Source organism: Oryx dammah, unplaced genomic scaffold (genome assembly GCF_014754425.2).
Source record: "Oryx dammah isolate SB20612 unplaced genomic scaffold, SCBI_Odam_1.1 HiC_scaffold_8, whole genome shotgun sequence".
In the NCBI taxonomy this organism is placed as follows: Eukaryota; Metazoa; Chordata; class Mammalia; order Artiodactyla; family Bovidae; genus Oryx; species Oryx dammah.
The window spans coordinates 51,413,226-51,436,039 of NW_024070192.1; the positions used below are offsets into that span (position 1 = coordinate 51,413,226).

The 22,814-nt window shown below is 38.8% G+C and overlaps 1 protein-coding gene across 3 annotated transcripts in view; it reads right to left on the reverse strand.

The window, feature by feature from the left end:
- The window catches only part of VMP1 (vacuole membrane protein 1), a 135,602-nt gene that overhangs the window by 99,412 nt on the left and 13,376 nt on the right, over positions 1-22,814 (reverse strand). For all 3 annotated transcript variants that reach the window (XM_040244185.1, XM_040244187.1, XM_040244186.1), the window contains exons 2-5: positions 15,781-15,882; positions 10,762-10,897; positions 9,527-9,617; positions 8,085-8,195 (exon numbers count right to left, since the gene is read on the reverse strand). In XM_040244185.1, coding sequence (XP_040100119.1) covers positions 8,085-8,195; positions 9,527-9,617; positions 10,762-10,897; positions 15,781-15,856 — 414 coding nt within the window. In that variant the 5' untranslated portion in view covers positions 15,857-15,882. The remainder of the gene's footprint in view (positions 1-8,084; positions 8,196-9,526; positions 9,618-10,761; positions 10,898-15,780; positions 15,883-22,814) is intronic.

Sequence of the window (22,814 nt, forward strand, 5' to 3'; positions counted from 1 at the left end):
TCAAATTGCCAACATCCATTGGATCACTGAAAAGCAAGAGAGTTCCAGAAAAACATCTATTTCTGCTTTATTGACTACACCAAAGCCTTTGACTGTGTGGATCACAACAAACCATGGAAAATTCTGAAATATGGGAATACCAGACCACCTGACCTGCCTCTTGAGAAACCTATATGCAGGTCAAGAAGCAACAGTTAGAACTGGACATGGAACAACTGACTGGTTCCAAATACGAAACGGAGTATGTCAAGGCTGTATATTGTCACCCTGCTTATTTAACTTATATGCAGAGTACATCATGAGAAACGCTGGACTGGAAGAAGCACAAGCTGGAATCAAGATTGCCAGGAGAAATATCAATAACCTCAGAAATACAGATGACACCACCCTTATGGCAGAAAGTGAAGAGGAACTAAAAAGCACCCTGATGAAAGTGAAACAGGAGAGTGAAAAAGTTGGCTTAAAGCTCAACATTCAGAAAACGAAGATCATGGCATCTGGTCCCATCACTTCATGAGAAAGAGATGGGGAAACAGGAGAAACAGTGTCAGACTTTATTTTGGGGGCTCTAAAATTACTGCAGATGGTAACTGCAGCCATGAAATTAAAAGACGCTTACTCCTTGGAAGGAAAGTTATGACCAACCTAGACAGCATATTAAAAAGCAGAGACATTACTTTGCCAACAAAGATCCGTCTAGTCAAGGTTATGGTTTATCCAGTGGTCATGTATGGATGTGAGAGCTGGACTGTAAAGAAAGCTGAGCACCGAAGAATTGATGCTTTTGAACTATGGTGCTGGAGAAGACCCTTGAGAGTCCCTTGGATTGTAAGGAAATCCAACCAGTGCATTCTAAAGGAGATCAGTCCTGGGTGTTCATTGGAAGGACTGATGCTAAAGCTGAAACTCCAATACTTTGGCCACCTCATGTGAAGAGTTGACTCATTGGAAAAGACCCTGATGCTGGGAGGGATTGGGGGCAGGAGGAGAAGGGGATGACAGAGGATGAGATGGCTAGATGGCATCACCGACTCGATGGACATGAGTTTGGGTAAACTCCGGGAGTTGATGATGAACAGGGAGGCCTGGCGTGCTGCGATTCATGGGGTCGCAAAGAGTCGGACATGACTGAGCCACTGAACTGAACCGAAACTTAAAAATCAAGAAAACTTTTCCATTTCAAAGGCGGAATATGTAGGTAAATAATATTTTAGGAAATAGAGTAACATTTTTAGATCACCATTTAGTTAGACAGTGAGTTATAATTAACTAAATGATTACTTCCAAAAGAGGTAACTTCCATACTGGGAAGAACCTAATTGAGCAATTTTGTCTATGCAGGAAAAATTTTCCTATTTCACTTTAAAATCATAATTTCCAGTAAAGAGAACCATGATCAAGAATGACTAAATTTTTTCTCTTTGTTAAAGTCAGTTTCTTTTTCATTTATTTTACTATAAATTATTATCTTTAAGTTTTTCATGTGGACCCTTTTAAAAATCTCTATTGAATTTGTTACCATATTGCTTCTGTTTTATAAGTTTTCCTTTTGGCTAAGAAGCATGTGGGATCTTAGGTCCCTAACCAGGGACTGAACCCATACCCCCTGCACTGGGAGGACAGAGCCTTAACCACTAGACCACCAGAAGTCCCTTACTGTAAACTGTTATCAAAAGAAGGGTCATATTTCTGACCAAACTTCTCTCCTAATATAGTCATTTGTTTTCTTGACTGAAGAGTTATATGGGTACATGGAAAGGGTTGCCTATTTCATCAGAATAAAAAATATATGGCATGAGAACGTTAACATCACATCTCCTTAAGTGAGGACTATGTGAAGGCTCATAAATGAAAGATGTAACTAGGACTTTCCAGATATAATCACATTTCACAGATATAAAACAAAAGGAATGATAATCTGTAAAGAAAAAACTATGTCAACCATTACCACCAAGAAAACGTTAAAAATCTAACCATAGATTATTATTATTATTTTTTTTAAATTAGGCTCTTCGTTGGTCATCTTGAATTCGATGGGTAGTGCCTCCTGCACATGGTCACGGCTACCTGCCCGCTGGGCCCCGCCACGAGGAGGAGAGGCTAAGGGAAGGCGTCTGCCAGGAGACCTGCAGTTGCTCAAGGAGGAGCTGTGGCAGCGCCCCGCGGCCGCTAGAGAACCATAGATTATTTTGAATAGCTTTTTAAATAATAAGAGATCAAATTCTTAAACTTTTATTTGATACTGCTTTGCCTCTAGTTTCCTGGCTATTTTTCTCCATAACTGCCAAAGTTCACAAATGCATAGTCTATACTTACTGATGACATTTTTTTACTACACATTTGCTACGCTATTGTTTATCGACTAGCTTGGCCCTTGGAAGGACTACATGAAATAATTCAAGTAAAGAGCTGAGCAGAGTCTAGCATGTGGTAAACATTCAATAAATGTTAGTTTATTGGTCAGGATAGGTTAAAATAACAAATAGCCCCCAAACTCAGTAGCTTAAGACAACTAAGTTTCTATCTCCCTTACTCTACATATCCATCAGAGGCTAGCAAGGTGAATCTGCTCACCGAAGTCAGAGACTCGGGCTCCAGGTGAAACCCAGCATGACAAGCCTTGAAGCTTCCATCAGGAAGCAAGATCTATCAGTTATGCTCACATTTCTTTGATGAAAGCAAATCACCTGGCTGGAGTTCAACAGGACGTGGAGGCAACATCTCCTCACAAAAATAAATACCAAATATGGATAAAAAACCAACAGAACTGACTTCAGTTAGTATTACTCTGATGACAATAATGACAATGTTTGCCATTTTTGGTAGTAGTAGTAGAAACAGCTGTAGTTAACTTCTTGGAATCTGACTTTCATCCCATCAGGTAATTAAAAATAAACAAAAACCAGTGACATCTTTTATCTTCCTTTTGCTTGACTTCTCAGAAAATTTTTTCCAAATATTTGTTTTTCTTCATTTTCCCTATTATACCTAAGGAATTCTGGAAGGAATTCTGTGTTTAAGAACTAACAAATTTAAGAACTAAAGATAATCTCGTCAAATGGAAATGGCATATTCTGGGTATCTTTTTATTTTTAACATTAATATATTGCTCTTCAAGACTTCTCATTCTGAATTTGTTTGCTATATTGACCTTTCATCCATTTTTGATCACTACTATCTAAAAAAGTGTTCTTCTGACCAACTCCTCACTGATTCATGATAAAAAAACAAACAAACAAAAAACCTCTCAAACACACACACAACTCACAACAAACTAGGAACAGAAGTAAGTTTCATCTACTTAATAAAGAACACCTACAAAAACCTGTAGCTAACATGTAGCTTCATGGTGAGAAACTAGAGGCTTCCTCACTAAGGTTGGGAACAAGGTGATTTCCCTGTCACCACTACAATTCAACATCAGACGGAGCTAATGCAATAAAAGACAAGGTGTAAAAATGAAAGGGTACACAGATTGAGAAGGAAAAAACAAAACTATTTGCAGATGACAGGATTATCTTATATAGAAAATCCTAAAGAATCAACAACAAAGTCCTGAAACTATTTAGGTTGCAGGATACAAGGTTAATATACAAAAGTTGATTACTTTCCTATGTATCACCAATTAATATACATAATCTACAGATCATGTCCCTAGGTATTTACCCAAATGAGCTGAATTCTTATATATATATCTAAAACCCTACACATGAATATTTATAGCAGCTCTATTCATAATTGCTATAACCTGGAAATAACCATGATGATCTTCAATACATGAATGGATAAACAAATGGGGGTACATCCAGGAAATGGAATATTATTTGGGAATAAAAAAAATGAGATATTGGCACTTCCTGGTGACCCAGGGGACTTTGTGCTTCCAATGCAGTGGGTGTGGGTCTGATCCTTGGTTGAGGAATTAAGATCCCACATGAAGTGGGGCATGGCCCCCCCAAAAATAAAGAACTGAGGTACCAAGCCATGAAGACAGTGGAGGAACTTTCCATACATATTGCTGAGTGAGAGAAGTCAAGCAGGAAAACACTCATACTATATGATCCCAACTACATAAACAAAATCAAAACTTACAGAGAGAGTAAAAGATTAGTGTTTTCTTAGGGTCTGTGAGTAGGGAGAATGAGAAGGGTAAGAATAAACAGGTATAGCACAGGGTATTTTTAGGAGAGTAAAACTATTCTGTGATCCTGTAATGAAGAATGTATAACATTAAGCTCTTGCCAAAACCTATAAAACTCTATAAAACACAGAGTGAACTCTAATATAAATAATTGGCTTTAGTTAGTAATGGTGACCCACTCCAGTACTCTCACCTGGAGAATCCAAAGAATGTTCAAACTACCACATAACTGCTCATTTCACATGCTAGCAAGGTAATGCTCAAAATTTTTCAAGCTAGGCTTCAACAGTACATGAACCAAGAACTTCCAAACGTAGAAGCTGGATTTAGGAAAGGCAGAGAGGCCAGAGATCCAATTGCCAACATCTGTTGGATCATAGAAAAAAGCAAGGGAATTCCAGAAAAACATCTACTTCTGCTTCATTGACTACGCTAAAGCCTTTGACTATGTGGATCAGAGCCAAAGCCTTAACTGTGTGAATCACAACAAACTGTGGAAAATTCTTAGAGATGGGAATATCAGCCCACCTTACCTGCCTCTTGAGAAACCTGTATGCAGGTCAAGAACTAACAGAATTGTACACGAAACAATGGACTGGTTCAAAATTGGGACAAGGCTGTATATTGTCACCCTGCTTATTTAACTTATATGCAGAGTACATCATGAGAAATTCCAGGCTGGATGAAGGACAAGCTGGAATCAAGATTTCTGGGAGAAATATCAACAACCTCACATATGCAGATGACCCCACCCTAATAGCAGAAAGCGAAGAGGAACTTAAGAGCCCTTGGTGAAAGTGAAAGAGGAGAGTGAAAACTCTGGCTTAAAACTCAGCATTCAAAAAATGAAGACCATGGCATCCAGTCTCATCACTTCATGGCAAACAGATGGGGAAACAATGGAAACAGTGACAGACTTTCTTTACTTGGGCTCCAAAATCACTGTGGACAGTGACTGCAGCCATGAAATTAAAAGACGCTTACTCCTTGGAAGAAAAGCTATCACAAATCTAGACGGCATATTAAAAAGCAGAGACATCACTTTGTCAACAAAGCTCCGTATAGTCAAAGCTATGGTTTTTCCAGTAGTCATGTATGGATGTGAGTTAGACCATAAAAAAGGCTGAGCACTGAAGAATTGATGCTTTTGGATTGTGGTGTTGGAAAAGACTCTTGAGAGTCCCTTGGACTGCAAGGAGATTCAACCAGTCAATCCTAAGGGAAATAAACCCTGATTATTCACTGGAACAACTAATACTAAAGCTGAAGTTTCAACACTTCAGCCACACGATGTGAAGAGCTTTCTCATGGGAAAAGACCCTGATACTGTGAAAGATTGAGGGCAGAAGGAGAAGAGGGCAACAGAGGATGGAGATAGTTGGATGGCATCACTAACTTAATGGACATGAGTCTGAGCAAACTCCGGGAGACAATGAACAAAGGGAAACCTGGTGTGCTGCCATTCATGGAATCACAAAGAGTCAGACATGACTGAGTGACTGAACAACAAAAATGCAGATCTGGTTATTTTGCTTTTAGGGCACTTAAAAATAACTCTAAATGGTACTGACAAACAACAAACAAAAACCAAATTAATCTAATGGTCTGATCCATCTGGATGGCAGTTTATTACCAGCAATGATAATGCCACCATGTTTTTATATGGTTTTTATGTATAACGCAACACAGTTTCAGATGTTCCTTGATTTTATCTCCACATTTGCTTAACTAGTAATAATATACATGGCACTGAGAGTAATGAGAGTGATCAGTTCAGTTCAGTCACTCAGTCATGTCCAACTCTTTGCGACTCCATGAATCACAGGACGCCAGGCCTCCTTGTCCATCACCATCTCCAGGAGTTCACTCAAACTCATGTCCATCGAGTCGGTGATGCCATCCAGCCATCTCATCCTCTGTCGTCCCCTTCTCCTCCTGCCTCCAATCCCTCCCAGCATCAGAGTCTTTTCCAGTGAGTCAACTCTTCGCATGAGGTGGCCAAACTACTGGAGTTTCAGCTTTAGCATCATTCCTTCCAAAGAACACCCAGGGCTGATCTCCTTTAGAATGGACTAGTTGGATCTCCTTGCAGTCCAAGGGACTCCCAAGAGTCTTCTCCAACACCACAGTTCAGAAGCATCAATTCTTTGGCACTCAGCTTTCTTCACAGTCCAACTCTCGCATCCATACATGACCACTGGAAAAACCATAGCCTTGACTAAGAGTGATACTTTCCTTCAAATAGTTTTTGAAGAATTCCTTCTAAACTTGTGAAAAATCTAACTACATTTCCTTAACCTTGCACTCTGATCAAGGGCAGAAATAACTACTTAGTTTATGGAAACAAAGATTTGACTTTTCAGTGAAATACACTTTGTAATAAATGCTTATTTGTATGTTTTAAATCCTTTACTGGTTACATGAATCAATGGAACTAAAATAAGAATGTTTTCACAACAAGACAGTTTATAAATGCCATTTTATAAAAGTTTCTCAAGGATATGAAAAGAAACAGAAAACGTGAAACTTCTAAGTTTCAAATTTTTCTTATTCTTATTATGGGATTTATAGGGTTCATTAGAATCCCTTTAAAGATTCAGTAGAATCTGCTAGCTAGGTAGCTTTTTAAATACTTCCAAATTAATCAAATGCAACTAATGAGTTCCTTAATCTGGTCTTCCCAAGGAATCTAAGAGGACAGGTCTAGAAAAGAATAGAAAGGTAACTGGCATTTTCTTTCTTCCTCCTCTGCCACAACCTCTAGTATAACATTATATTTCTAGAATAATTAAAGAAACTCTGATATGATCACTTATCTAGGATTTATGTTTCTATCTGGGTTAAAATCAACAAGCAGTCATGAACAGAATTCTAAAATTCCATGTTTTAAAATTCCCATAAACTCACAGAACTTATGTATTATAGATTAATCCTTATTCTTCAGACCATTAGTTAAGCAGCCTTCTGAATACTCATTTCCTAATATTTCTCATACCTGCTTCAGAAATGCATTCACTGAAGCATAGAGATTGGAAGTGTTTGCACTGCTGAACTCCATTCAGCAATCAGTACTGCTATGACAACTTCTCACCTGTTTGCTCCACCAAGAGCAAGCTGTTTCCAAATATGAAATTGTTTTCAATATATTATTCAGAGACAGGAAGAGAGTGAAACAAGAGAGACATCCAGGGTACAAATTTAATGAGGCCTTCACTCATGAGCCCCACATTTCTATGACCCTAAAAGTATTCAAATTCTGTGCCCTCGATGTCACGCTTGTCACTCTCTAGTCCTAGCTCTGCCATTATTTCATTACATTTGCCAGCGTCCAAAGCAAAAACCTCTCTTTCATTTCTCTAATTTCAACTAAGTAAAACATAGTTTTTTTTTAGGAAGGGTACATTTTATATATTGATTTAAAAGAGTTTAAGATAGCATCAGTTCTACACACGTCACACTTTATGAGTCGCATTCAGTAAGAACACCAGAGTAACCACCCCGTTGTGCACACGGTTATCTGAGGGTGTGAGGGAAGACACCATTTCTCATTGGCTATTAACAGAGAAAGTTACTGTCCAAGTCAATTCCAACCCATACATGGAATTTCGTACAACTGCATAACTTCAACTATTACAATGTAACTGCATAAGCAAGAGAATCACTATTCCGAAATCTCGGCAGAAAAAACATTTCCTGGCTGAATTAATATAAGTAAACAATCTCATTTGCCTAAGGCTTTTCCCCTCTCTTCTCTTTTTAAATTTTCAACTCAAAATAAAACCAAAAACAGTTCTGAATTAAATCTAAAGCACTGACTGGAGGATTAGAATACATATAAAACACAAAGATAGTCAAATAAAACCTTAGAATTTTAACTTCTGAAGTATAAGGACAAATTAAAACATAATCTCTTTCAACCTTGATTATTAAAAGTTAATCTTACCAGATAAAGCAGAAAGGTGTGCAGCCCTGTTCCAAGCCCAACAGAAGACAAAATTCCTAAGCCTATCCAGTAGGCATACAAAAGAAACTGTTTCTCTATACGTTGCACATACTGAAAAACAAAAGAGATAAGGTGATAAAAAACAAAATCAGAATTCTTAAGCAGAAATGTATTTATCAACTACAATTGAAAAAAAAAAAAACAACTTTCTAATAGGAAGAAAGTATTAAGATTCAAGGCTCCTTAAAGAGACCTAATTCCTCTAACATGTGATAGCAGAGATGACAAAAAAAAAAAAAAAATCATGTGACTGGAATAAAGCTCATTTCTAACGTTTTAAAAGTCCTACTATTACAATGACATTTGTAGGAAATATGCAAATTACTGATAACTATGAGAATAAAAATTTTAAAGACACTTAAAAGTTTCACAAATTTTGTTTAAAAAAGCATGATAATATACAGTGGTAAGAGATGGGTGGTTATTTATATAATATTTGGAACCAGAACATATTCTTGTTGATCCTAGTAAAAAACGTACATAAAATTATTTTTATATATTTAAGACCAAGATGCTTTACAAGCAAAAGCAAACTGCAGCCCACTGGGATATGGACTTGGAAGATTTCCAGAGTTCAGATGCTCATACTGGACAATAAATCTGGTTCCCTGGAAACTCTTAATAGCACACAATTTCTTTAAAATATATTTAAAACTTGCATTTATATGTATAAAGACTTCTCTGATTAGAAGCAAACTGCTTCACCTCCCTCCTTTTAATGCCATTTATTGTTTCCTACTTTTATAAGCAACATATGTTTATTACAGACAAGTAGAAATACATAAAGTAAAAAACAACTATCGTCCATAATCTCCACCCTACCAAAGATAATCACCACTGGCATTTTGATGAATATAGAGGTAAACTACTCTAACATGTGAAATGATATCATTTTAGAATTATTTCCTATCAAAATACATGAACATTTTGCTATTTTAACAAAAGTTATTAACAAAATGTTCTATTTTCCCTTCACTTATGCTGTATTTATAGACAACAGGCAAGCAAACTTCCCCCCACTTTGTACATATAAAACCGAACTTTCAATCTAGGATGAGTATATGAGCTTTGGTAGGTCACAGTATAGAAAACATGAAGAGTTTGGTAGTGATTAAAGAATTCATGCTGCTTTAACTAAACACTGCCTGGAAAGTTACCTTTAAATCCTTAAAGGTAAAAAGGAATGATATATACCAAATATAAATACTGAGCAGCCATGAATAACCACAAGAATATTTTTAATATTTGACATTAAAAATAAGACATTAAGATACCACTTATGAGATAAATTTAAAAAAAAAAAATCAACAAAACCCAAAACAGTTCCATTCTGAAACTGCCTGGGATTTGGGAAGGAACAAGAACAGCGTTGAACCTCGTACCTGTTGATGTGCTCCTTCAATATAATACGTAGCTGTAAGCACAGCAAGCAGCAGTAAAAAAGACACCACAATGCTTTGACGATGCCATAGTCTTAAAAACAAAACAAAAAAATGAGATACATCACAGTCTCATTTTTAGGATTCATCACTCTCAAGACATTTCTCACTTAAACAATGAAGTTTTTTAGCTCAGGTTTAGAAGTGGTTCTTGGTGGACTGAGCTCTTCTGTTCTTAAAGACTATAGTCTCTTGATGTACAGAAGAGAATAAACAAGATACATGGGTACAGAATCTAATTTCTTACTAGAAACCCCACTGCAGCCCTCCCCAAACCCCCAAATTGCTTGTATATACTCCAGGCTCTAACTGGGACAGGACGAAGAGGATATATGTATACTTCTGGCTGATTCATGCTGCTGTATGGCAGAAACCAACACAATACTGTAAAGCTACTATCCTCCAACTAGAAATGAATTTGAAAAAGCATTTACTGGATAGGGCATTAGCCTTTAGTCAGAGGACTTGGATCAGAATCTCTCAAGTACTGCACTTGAAGTAAGACACTCAACCAATCTGATTCTGTTCTTGTTTTTAAAATCATAATGATCATATACTTATTTTACCTTCTTCACAGAATTGCTAGAAGAATCAAATGAACTAAAAAGTGTTACAAAATACTTTATAAACCGGAAGTACAATAAAAATGTAAGATATTACTACAGATATCTTGGAAAGGTGAACCAGAAAATGATTAAGGCAATTAAAAGTTCAAATTGCTCTTTATGCTATCAGAAACAGGGCTTACAAGTACTAAATTCAAACAGAGAACACAATTTCCATGGCAGAGTCCTTTTCACTGGCTCAAATTATCAGTAGTGCCACGTATTCTGAACCTTGACCTGCTAAAGAATCAGAGTATCTAACGTACACAGGCCTGATTTCTCCTGAAGGTAAAGCCAGAAGAAAAAACTTTTCGTTCTTAGGGTTCTCCTCTGCATAAAGGATTCAATAGGAGACAATAATCAACTGTAATAATCCAGTGAACAAATAGCAGTAAGTTTCCCTAATCTATTTTTCTTCAAACTACATGTAAAAAGGAAAATAAATGTGTTCCTATAACATTCTAAATTTAATTAATCCATTTTGATAGAGCAGGTGGCAGGAATAGGAGATTGCTGAAGACTTCTAGAATTAGTAAAAACAGTTTATATAAAAGTTAATGGAAGACTCTTTACTTTGAGGTCCATTCCTTCAAGATTACTAGGGTTTCCAGAGAAAAATACTGCAAGGTAATGAGTGGCTGTCTCCACAGGACAATATTCTGTCTTTCTTCTCGATCCCTCCTCTTCTTTTCATTCACTGAAGAGGGGTCTGAAAAAATTAGTGCAGAAGTTAAAACAGGATGCTACTTTTTCCAGTCACTCTCGAAACTGACCTATCTTCCCATCCCGCGTTTGAAGGACTGCATAGAAAACTCAAAAGCAAACAACCCGATTAACACTGTGCCAAGTCTAGGCTATGTCCTGCTGTTCTACTCTTACCATTATTCTTGGAATTATAGTAGAGTCAGGACACAAGTTTCTCTTATACATTACTGAAAGTGAAAGTGAAGTCGCTCAGTCGTGTCCGACTCTTTGCGACCCTATGGACTGTAGCCTACCGGGCTCCTCCATCCATAGAATTTTCTAGGCAAGAGTACTGGAGTGGGTTGCCATTTCCTTCTCCAGGGGATCTTCCTGACCCAGGGATCGAACCCAGGTCTCCAGCAGAGCAGGTAGACACTTTACCATCGGAACCACCTCGGAAGCCCATACATTACTGGAATACTAAATTAGTCCACTTTCTGTGAAGGGTAATTTAGCATCATATCATAGAACAAAGTGATTGAGAGCTCAAAATGTGAAGGCCAACTAGTAGTAGTAGTAGTGTTAGTCACTTCGTCATATCTGACTCTCTACGATCCCATGGACTATAGCCTGCTAAGCTCTTATGTCCATGGAATGCTCCAGGCAAGAATACTGGAGTGGGTTGCCATTGCCTTCTCGAGGGGATCTTCCAAACTCAGGGACTAAACCCGGGTCTCCTGCACTGCAGGCAGATTCTTTACCATTTGAGCTATCAGGGAAGACCAGCAGGTTCTGCGCTAAAAACAACCTTGTGAAGGGACATCAAACCCTGGCTCTGCCACCTACTGGTCAAAGCCAGTTAACCTTTCTGTGCCTCAGTTTTCTCTTCGCTAAAATAAAAACAGTACTTACTTTTTAGGGTCTTCTTAAAGATTAAATGAGTTAATACATGCTATATATGTACAATTAAGGTTACTTATTATTATAAATCTCTTGGCATCATCTCTTGAAATTATAAATGCATATACTTTCAGTGGAGCTATTTCAAATCCTAAAATATGATACTGTGAAAGTACTGCACTCAATATGCCAGCAAATTTGGAAAACTCAGCAGTGGCCACAGGACTGGAAAAGGTCAGTTTTCACTCCAATCCCTAAGAAAGACAATGCCAAAGAATGCTCAAACTACCGCACAATTGCAGTCATCTTACACGCTCAAAATTCTCCAAGCGAGGCTTCAACAATATGTGAATTGTAAACTTCCAGATGTTCAAGCTGGTTTTAGAAAAGGCAGAGGAACCAGAGATCAAATTGCCAACATCTGCTGGATCATGGAAAAAGCAAGAGAGTTCCAGAAAAACATCTATTTCTGCTTTATTGACTATGCCAAAGCCTTTGACTGTGTGGAACACAAGAAACTGTGGAAAATTCTTCAAGAGGTGGGAATACCAGACCACCTGACTTGCCTCTTGAGAAACCTATATGCAGGTCAGGAAGCAACAGTTAGAACTGGACATGGAACAACAGACTGGTTCCAAATACGAAACGGAGTACGTCAAGGCTGTATATTGTCACCCTGCTTATTTAATTTATATGCAGAGCACATCATGTGAAATGCCGAGCTGGATGAAGCACAAGCTGGAATCAAGATTGCCAGGAGAAATATCAATAACCTCAGATATGCAGATGACATCACCCTTATGGCAGAAAGTAAAGAAGGTGAAAGGGAAAGAGGAGACTGAAAAAGTTGGCTTAAAGCTCAACATTCAGAAAACGAAGATCATGGCATCTGGTCCCATCACTTCATGGCAAATAGATGGGGAAACAGTAGAAACAGTGGCAGACTTTATTTTGGGGGGCTTCAAAATCACAGACTGGTTCCAAATAGGAAAAGGAGTATGTCAAGGCTGTATATTGTCACCCTGCTTATTTAACTTCTATGCAGAGTACATCATGAGAAACGCTGGGCTGGAAGAAACACAAGCTGGAATCAAGATTGCTGGGAGAAATATCAATAACCTCAGATATGTAGATGACACCACCCTTATGGCAGAAAGTGAAGAGGAACTAAAAAGCCTCTTGATGAAAGTGAAAGAGGAGAGCGAAAAAGTTGGCTTAAAGCTCAACATTCAGAAAACAAAGATATGGCATCTGGTCCCATCACTTGATGGGAAATAGATGGGGAAACAGTGGAAACAGTGTCAGACTTTATTTTTTTGGGCGCCAAAGTCACTGTAGATGGTGACTGCAGCCATGAAATTAAAAGACGCTTACTCCTTGGAAGAAAAGTTATGACCAACCTATATAGCATATTCAAAAGCAGAGACATTACTTTGCCGACTAAGGTCTGTCTAGTCAAGGCTATGGTTCTTCCTGTGGTCATGTATGGATGTGAGAGTTGGACTGTGAAGAAGGCTGAGCGCTGAAGAATTGATGCTTTTGAACTGTGATGTTGGAGAAGACTCTTGAGAGTCCCTTGGACTGCAAGGAGATCCAACCAGTCCATTCTGAAGGAGATCAACCCTGGGATTTCTTTGGAAGGAATGATGCTAAAGCTGAAACTCCAGTACTTTGGCCACTTCATGTGAAGAGTTGACTCATTGGAAAAGACTCTGATGCTGGGAGGGATTGGGGGCAGGAGGAGAAGGGGACGACAGAGGATGAGATGGCTGGATGGCATCACTGACTCAATGGACGCGAGTCTGAGTGAACTCCGGGAGTTGGTGATGGACAGGGAGGCCTGGCGTGCTGCAATTCATGGGGTCACAAAGAGTTGGACACGACTGAGCGACTAAACTGAACTGAAAATCACCGCAGATGGTGACTGCAGCCATGAAATTAAAAGACGCTTACTCCTTAGAAGGAAAGTTATGACCAACCTAGACAGCATATTAAAAAGCAAAGTTATGACCAACTTTGACATTACTTTGCCAACAAAGGTCCATCAAGTCAAGGCTATGGTTTTTCTAGAAGTCACGTTTGGATGTGAGAGTTGGACTATAAAGAAAACTGAGCACTGAAGAATTGATGCTTTTGAACTGTGGTTTTGGAGAAGACTCTTGAGAGTCCCTTGGACTGCAAGGAGATCCACCCAGTCCATCCGAAAGGAGACCAGTCCTGAGTCTTCACTGCAAGGACTGATGCTGAAGGTGAAACTCCAATACCCTGGCCACCTGATGCAAAGAACTGACTCACTGGAAAAGGCCCTGATCCTGGGAAAGATTGAAGGTGGGAGGAGAAGGGGATGACAGAGGATGAGATGGTTGGATGGCATCACTGACTCAATGGAGATGAGTTTGGGTCAACTCCAGGAGTTGGTGACGGACAGGGAGGCCTGGTGTGCTGCAGTCCATGGGGTCGCAAGGAGTCAGACTCGACTGAGCGACTGAACTGAACTGAACTGTCCCTCAATAATTCTACTTAGGAGAATGATTAGGTGTAAGGAGAAATGACTTTTGTACAAGTTTATTCAGTGCAGTGTTATTTGCTTTAATAAGACAGAGGAGTGATTAAAATATGTTATACCTGAACAACAGAACACTAAGCAGCCATTGTAAAGACTAAGTTCTTGAGGCTTCCCTGGTGGTTCAGTGGATAAGAATCCACCTGCCAAAGCAGAGGACTCTGATTCAAGCCGTGGTCTGGGAAGATCCCACATGCTGTGGAGCAATGAAGCACATGGGCCACAACTACTGAGCCTGTGCACTGCCATGAAGGGGAAGCCTGCACGCAGCAACAAAGTCCTAGTGCAGCCCAAAATAAACAAATAAAAAATAAGAAAGAATAAGTTCTTCATGTACAATCTCTAGAAAATAGTAAGTTAAAAGTCTCAAATAAATGCACACCACGGTACAGAACAGTAAGTGTGCCATTCTCACATTAATTTTAAATCCCAATGGTGAAGGCAATAGTAGAAGAATATACAAATACATGTGCTTGCTGAAAGGAATGAAAAAATGACATGTGAAAGCTCCAAATGGGACGAGACTATGATACATGCAATGCCTATCTCTGAATCCTGAGACTCATGGTGAAACGATACAAAATTTATTGACAACCAAAGTAACCCAAAAGTCAGTTAAGTGCTGCAAACCCGTTCTACAAAGCAATGTAGTGATCAAAATGAACAGATGGGAACTACTACTTCAAAAAGCTTGCAGTCCTTCCAGTAGAAGAAGATTTCTATAATTATAACCCTGTTGAAGTACTGATATTATTTGCAATGTGTCTGAGATGTCAAATGATCAAGTTAAAAAGAAAATCATTATAATTAACAGAAAAGGAAAACCGTTCACTTTCTTTTAAACACATAAAGGAAAGTTCTTACTTAAATCGTCTATATAAATGATAACTGTAATTTTTAGGGTAAATGTATAAATAAGAGTCAAATATACTGAAATTTACCACAAATTCCTAATTCAATTAAAATACAAATTTATTTGTCTCAAACTAAAATTTAAAAAGAAATCCACAATAATCACATTCTGACTTTTTGGATAATTATAAAAATTACAATTAGCGTAATAAATAAATTTATACTCTATTTCTAAGGTTACAAAATAGCAGGATACAACTGAGTGGCAAACAAAGTCAAATAAATATTTACCACATCATAAGATTAAAAAGCAAAAATTTTCTATCTAGAACACAGCTGATGTGACTATGGCCAAGCTGCTTCTATGAAAAATCACCTTATAGACCTTTATACATCCACAATTTAATTTACTATGAAGATGAAACAAAAGATAATCTTTTATAAGATTTATAAGAATTTTATGTATTTTATATTACTATATATTATTTTATTAACAAAAGATAATACATATTAGATATATTTGAATTTTATTCCAATAAAAAGGATATCATTTAAACCCACAGATCTTCTCCCTCCAAACCACCATCCTTTACCTGTGAAGTTTCCATTATATTGTTCCTTGTTCATTGCTACACGTCTCTGGTCACAATTTTTTCCATTCTCTGCCATTTCATAGATCAATAACTCTTGAGGAGCTAATAAAACAAAATAAAATCCAGTGCTATGTTATATATTCCTGCCTTGCATCTGTGGATGAATGAAACTGAATACAGAAAGCACAGGGTAGGAATCCCCACCTGCTATCTCAACGTGTTGGCACCTTAATTTTCTGTTATAATCAAGATTTAATAATCTGCATAAAAGTCTAGTAGAAGTATTAAACATATAAAAGCCATGTTGTTGCAATCCTTTTCCAAACAGCTATCCCAGTGCTTTTCCAGATTAAAATGTGGAGACAATCTGTCCACAGAAGGTTATAAAATACTAGTACTTTCAAACAGATAACTTAAACGGTCTAAAGTCTTTCTAATTCATTAATACCATACACACTATCTACTCAAATTTTACCAATCTTTCAGTCCTTTGGCATTACTTTAAAAAAAAAATTACATTATCAAACATGTTACAAATGTTGACAACAGATCCAAGATTAATTAATATTTAGCAAGCAATTCTACTGAAAGAAAAAAATGTACAAGCATAGAAGGTGAAAATTTTAAATGTTTAAGATGAATTAAATGTACTCTTTAAGGACTTGCCTGGTGGTGCAGTGGTTAAGAGCCTGCCTTCCCACGCAGGGGACACGGTTCCGGCCTTTGCTCCGGGACTAAGGCCCCACACGCCCTGCCTAACTACTGAGCCCGTGTGCCTCAACTGAGACCTGAGGCAGCCAAGAATGAGTGAGTATCGAAATGCACTCGTCATATTACACTTTATGTTACAAGTACAGATGTAAATCTTTTACTTAAAATCTCTAAATTACAACATATAAACTGTGCTGATGTAATTATTCTACACAAAAACATCAGATTACCTGTGCCTGAATCACTCTTTCAGGTGCTAGTAAAGCAAATCTCGCTACTCAAGATGTGTATCACTTCAAAGTCCCAGTGATGAGTCCTCTGCACTTGCCCTGAGTCCTGCTAGATTTAGACTCAGCATACCCCACGCCCAAGGTAAGAGAAACCCAAGTAAGATGGTAGGTGTTGCAAGAGGGCACCAGAGGGCAGACACACTGAAACTATACTCACAGAAAACTAGTCAATCTAATCACACTATGACCACGGCCTTGTCTAACTCAATGAAACCAAGCCATGCCTGCGGGGCAACCCAAGATGGGCGGGTCATGGTGGAGAGGTCTGACAGAATGTGGTCCACTGGAGAAGGGAATGGCAAGCCACTTCAGTATTCTTGCCTTGAGAACCCATGAACAGTATGAAAAGGCACAATGATAGGATACTGAAAGAGGAACTTCCCAGGTCAGTAGGTGCCCAATATGCTACTGGAGATCAGTGAAGAAGTAACTCCAGAAAGAATGAAGGGATGAAGCCAAAGCAAAAACAATACCCAGTTGTGGATGGGACTGGTGATAGAAGCAAGATCCAATGCTGTAAAGAGCAATATGGCACAGGAACCTGGAATGTCAGGTCCATGAATCAAGGCAAATTGGAACTGGTCAAACAAGAGATGGCAAGGGTGAATGTTGACATTCTAGAAATCAGCAAACTAAAATGGACTGGAATGGGTGAGTTTAACTCAAAGAACCATTATATCTACTACTGCGGGCAGGAATCCCTCAGAAGAAATGGAGTAGCCACCACGGTCAACAAGAGTCCGAAATGCAATACTTGGATAAAATCTCAAAAACAACAGAATGATCTCTGTTCGTCTCCAAGGCAAACCATTCAATATCCAGTTATCCAAGTCTATGCCCCAACCAGTAACACTGAAGAAGCTGAAGTTGAACAGTTTTCTGAAGACCTACAAGACCTTTTAGAACTAACACCCAAAAGAGATATCCTTTTCATTATAGGGGACTGGAATGCAAAAGTAGGAAGTCAAGAGATACCTGGAGTAACAGGCAAATTTGGCGGTGGAATGCGGAATGAAGCAGGGCAAAGACTAATAGAGTTTTGCCAAGAAAATGCACTGGTCATAGCAAACACCCTCTTACAACACAAGAGAAGACTCTACACATGGACATCACCAGATGGTCAACACCGAAATCAGAATGATAATATTCTTTGCAGCCAAAGATGGAGAAGCTCTATACAGTCAACAAAAACAAGACCAGGAGCTGACTGTGGCTCAGATCATGAATTCCTTATTACCACATTCAGACTCAAGTTGAAGAAAGTAGGGAAAACCACTAGACCATTCAGGTATGACTTAAATCAAATCCCTTATGATTATACAATGGAAGTGAGAAATAGATTTAAGGGCCTAGCTCTGATAGATAGAGTGCCTGATGAACTGTGGAATGAGGTTCGTGACACTGTACAGGAGACAGGGATCAAGACCATCCCCATGGAAAAGAAATGCAAAAAAGCAAAGTGGCAGTCTGGGGAGGCCTTACAAATAGCTGTGAAAAGAAGAGAAGCGAAAAGCAAAGGAGAAAAGGAAAGATATAAGCATCTCAATGCAGAGTTCCAAAGAACAGCAAGGAGAGATAAGAAAGCCTTCTTCAGCAATCAATGCAAAGAAATAGAGGAAAACAACAGAATGGGAAAGACTAGAGATCTCTTCAAGAAAATTAGAGATACCAAGGGAACACTTCATGCAAAGATGGGCTCGATAAAGGACAGAAATGGTATGGACCTAACAGAAGCAGAAGATATTAAGAAGAGGTGGCAAGATTACACAGAAGAACTGTACAAAAAAGATCTTCACGACCTGGATAATCACAATGGTGTGATCACTCATCTAGAGCCAGACATCCTGGAATGTGAGGTCAAGTGGGCCTTAGAAAGCATCACTATGAACAAAGCTAGTGGAGGTGATGGAATTCCAGTGGAGCTATTTCAAATCCTGAAAGATGATGCTCTCAAAGTGCTGCACTCAATATGCCAGCAAATTTGGAAAACTCAGCAGTGGCCACAGGACTGGAAAAGGCCAGTTTTCATTCCAACCCCAAAGAAAGGCAATGCCAAAGAATGCTCAAACTACCACACAATTGCACTCATCTCACACGCTAGTAAAGTAATGCTCAAAATTCTCCAAGCCAGGCTTCAGCAATACGTGAACCGTGAACTCCCTGACGTTCAAGCTGATTTTAGAAAAGGCAGAGAAACCAAAGGTCAAATTGCCAACATCCGCTGGATCATGGAAAAAGCAAGAGAGTTCCAGAAAAACATCTATTTCTGCTTTATTGACTATGCCAAAGCCTTTGACTGTGTGGATCACAAGAAACTAGGGAAAATTCTGAGAGAGATGGGAATACCAGACCACCTGACCTGCCTCTTGAGAAATCTGTATGCAGGTCAAGAAGCAACAGTTAGAACTGGACATGGAACAACAGACTGGTTCCAAATAGGAAAAGGAGGATGTCAAGGCTGTATATTGTCACCCTGCTTATTTAACTTCTATGCAGAGCACATCGTGAGAAACGCTGGACTGGAAGAAACACAAGCTGGAATCAAGATTGCTGGGAGAAATATCAATAACCTCAGAAATGCAGATGACACCAACCTTATGGCAGAAAGTGAAGAGGAACTAAAAAGCCTCTTATGAAAGTGAAAGAGGAGAGCGAAAAAGTTCACTTAAAGCTCAACATTCAGAAAATGAAGATCATGGCATCTGGTCCCATCACTTTATTGGAAATAGATGGGGAAACAGCGGAAACAGTGTCAGACTTTATTTTTTTGGGCTCCAAAATCACTGCAGATGGTGACTGCAGCCATGAAATTAAAAGACGCTTACTCCTTGGAAGAAAAGTTATGACCAACCTATATAGCATATTCAAAAGCAGAGACATTACTTTGCCGACTAAGGTCTGTCTAGTCAAGGCTATGGTTTTTCCTGTGGTCATGTATGGATGTGAGAGTTGGACTGTGAAGAAGGCTGAGCTCCGAAGAGTTGATGCTTTTGAACTGTGGTATTGGAGAAGTCTTGAGAGTCCCCTGGACTGCAAGGAGATCCAACCAGTCCATTCTAAAGGAGATCAGCTGTGGGATTTCTTTGAAAGAATGATGCTAAGGCTGAAACTCCAGTACTTTGGCCACCTCATGCGAAGTGTTGACTGATTGGTAAAGACTGATGCTGGGAGGGATTGGGGGCAGGAGGAGAAGGGGACGACAGAGGATGAGATGGCTGGATGGCATCATTGACTCATGGATGTGAATCTGAGTGAACTCTGGGAGTTGGTGATGGACAGGGAGGCCTGGCGTACTGCGATTCATGGGGTCGCAAAGAGTTGGACATGACTGAGCGACTGAACTGAACTAAACTGATGAGAATACTACGTGGTCATGGGTTCAATATGCCTACAGTTTGTTAGTTAGAACTATTTTATCCCTTGGCTAAAATTCCAACCATGCTTTAGGCTTCATAAAGGAAAACAAACGTAAGACTATAAAGGCTGAAGAAAAAGCCTACATTCATTACTCCAACAGAAGGTTTCTTCTTTTAGATATAATCCATTTCTAGACACCCTTCTTTGTTGCCTTCATTTTTCAATAAACAAATTAACATATCAGGAAATAAAGCACAGGTTTCCCTCAGCACAGATGGAGAGCCTGGAGCAGAGGACTGTTAGTCTAAAATCCAGATGTGCACACCAGATTTGCTACTAACTATTTGCATGATTTTAAGTAAGTCTCATTTTTTCTAGATCTTGATTCTTTGGATCTACAAAAGGAGAACAAAAATTCTCATGTCCACAGGATTGATGATGATGAAGGAGTGTATGTTCGGGCATGCCAGTGTGCATATAACCATAAATGGCCAATACACCAAACGAAGTCGCTCAGTCGTGTCCGACTCTCTGCAACCCCAGGGACTGTAGCCTACCACGCTCCTGTGTCCATGGGATTTTCCAGGCGAGAGTACTGGAGTGAGTTGCCATTTCCTTCTCCAGAGGATCTTCCCAACCCAAGGATTGAACCTGGGTCTCCCGCAGCGTAGGCAGACGCTTTACCATCTGAGCCACGCCGAAGAACTGATGCTTTTAATACACCAAAAGCGTAGGTATATGAAGCAGTCAACCTAGCAACTGTCTGTGTGAGAGAAAGTACTTCATAGCACAAGCCTCGTGGCCATCACATAAGCTACATGAGTGTCTTTCATTCAACACTCAGTATAAAAGTTCTGGGGTCAATAATGGCCACTGAAGACACAAATGTGAATACCAGAAGATCCTTATCCTCCAGCAGATCATAGTCTGGTAGGGAAACCAGATGAACACAAGACTTCAATTATAACATAAACCAGTGAAACGGATGTACAGTAAATAACTTAGCAGAAAGAAAACAGGTTTTGGAATCTAACAGAACTGGATTCAAATCCAAACTTCCCAGTATCTATTTTAAGCTTTGGCACGTTTTTACATCTCTCTATATATCAGTTTCTTCAAATGGTACTCTGAGGATTAAATAAAATAATGTACATAAAATACTAATATTGTCTCATCTTTTATAGGCACTCAATATATACCAGTTACAATGATGATAATGCTAGGTAGAATAGAAAAAAGGCGTCCAAAATGGCGGTGGCTAAAAGACAAAGAAGGGAAAAGCTTGTGAAAACAGAACAAAGGAAGGTCGGAAAATCAGAGTGAGGACCTCAGGTAAAACAAACAGCACTCCAGGCTAGCCCAATTTACATAGGGCAAGCCCAGGAGGAGGAGAAAAAAACATGTAAAAAGAGGAGCCAAAATTGGGCCGGGGCCTCTCTTCTCTTCGTGTCTTTTGGGTCGGCATGCCTTCACGCCTCAAGGATGTATTTTCCTTTGCTTTGTAAATAAAACTGAGCTGTAACACAGAGCTGTAACACTGGTCTGTCCAAGGGCTGTAATGCTGGTCTGTCCAGTTGCTTCAAATTTTTGTTGTGGCAAGACAGAACTGAGGAAATTACAAACTCCCTGGTGGCTCAGAGGTTAAAGCGTCTGCCTCCAATGCAGGAGACCTGGGTTGGGAAGATCCCCTGGAGAAGGAAATGGCAAGCCACTCCAGTATTCTTGCCTGGAGAATCCCCTGGACGGAGGAGCCTGGTAGGCTACAGTCCACGGGGTAGCAAAAAGTCGGACATGACTGAGCAACTTCACCTTCACCTGGCAATAAGGAGACAGAAAGTACAGGATAAAGTATGGGAACTCAGAGGGCAATACATTCATAGTAGTCATAGAAGCTGAAACTTGATTCTGTAAACTTAAGTCATACTTCTGTGATGATATTTTCAAAAGACAAGCAATTATAAGAAAATGTGAAGATAGTTTGTGAAAATCTGTATGACCAAAGAATCACAATAGGTTTAAAAAATACAAATCTATTCCACAAATCATGCTTTCTGGTTTTATTAATAAAATTAACTGAATATATCTTGAATGAATCATATAATCAACATGAAGTTAAAGATTTTCCATCTTCTAATCATTCATACATAAGTTCTGTAAAGACTTAAAACTGAAAAATCATATTCAGCCAAATTCTGCAGGCAATTCATTTTCGAGATGAAAAGCCATTCACCTACATCACAATAAAGAACATTTAATTAATTCGTGATGCAAAGATGTAAGGAGGCAGAAAACAGCTTATGTGTTATGAAGGACACACTCTAAAACCTTTCCCCCTACAAAATACCAATAACTCATTTCCCCAGTCTTACTCTTTCCCATGGTATCTTCTTTGAGAGACAAAGTTTTATTCAAAACAACCTGGGTCTGTTTAAGCTCTTACTTAATAACAATAGTATTATGCAACCACTCAAAGACATTTTATAAGACATTTCAAGAGGAAGTTTTATTTGAGCAAATAATGTGTTCTTACACAATATGCTAAAAAAGAAAACAGTCCACTGACATTTCCTACTCAAAAACTTCTCTAGAAAAAAAGTCTGGAATTTTGTTTTGAAAGAAATAACATAAGAGACTAAGTTATTTTAATTTGTCTACTTCTTTACAAATAAAATAAAT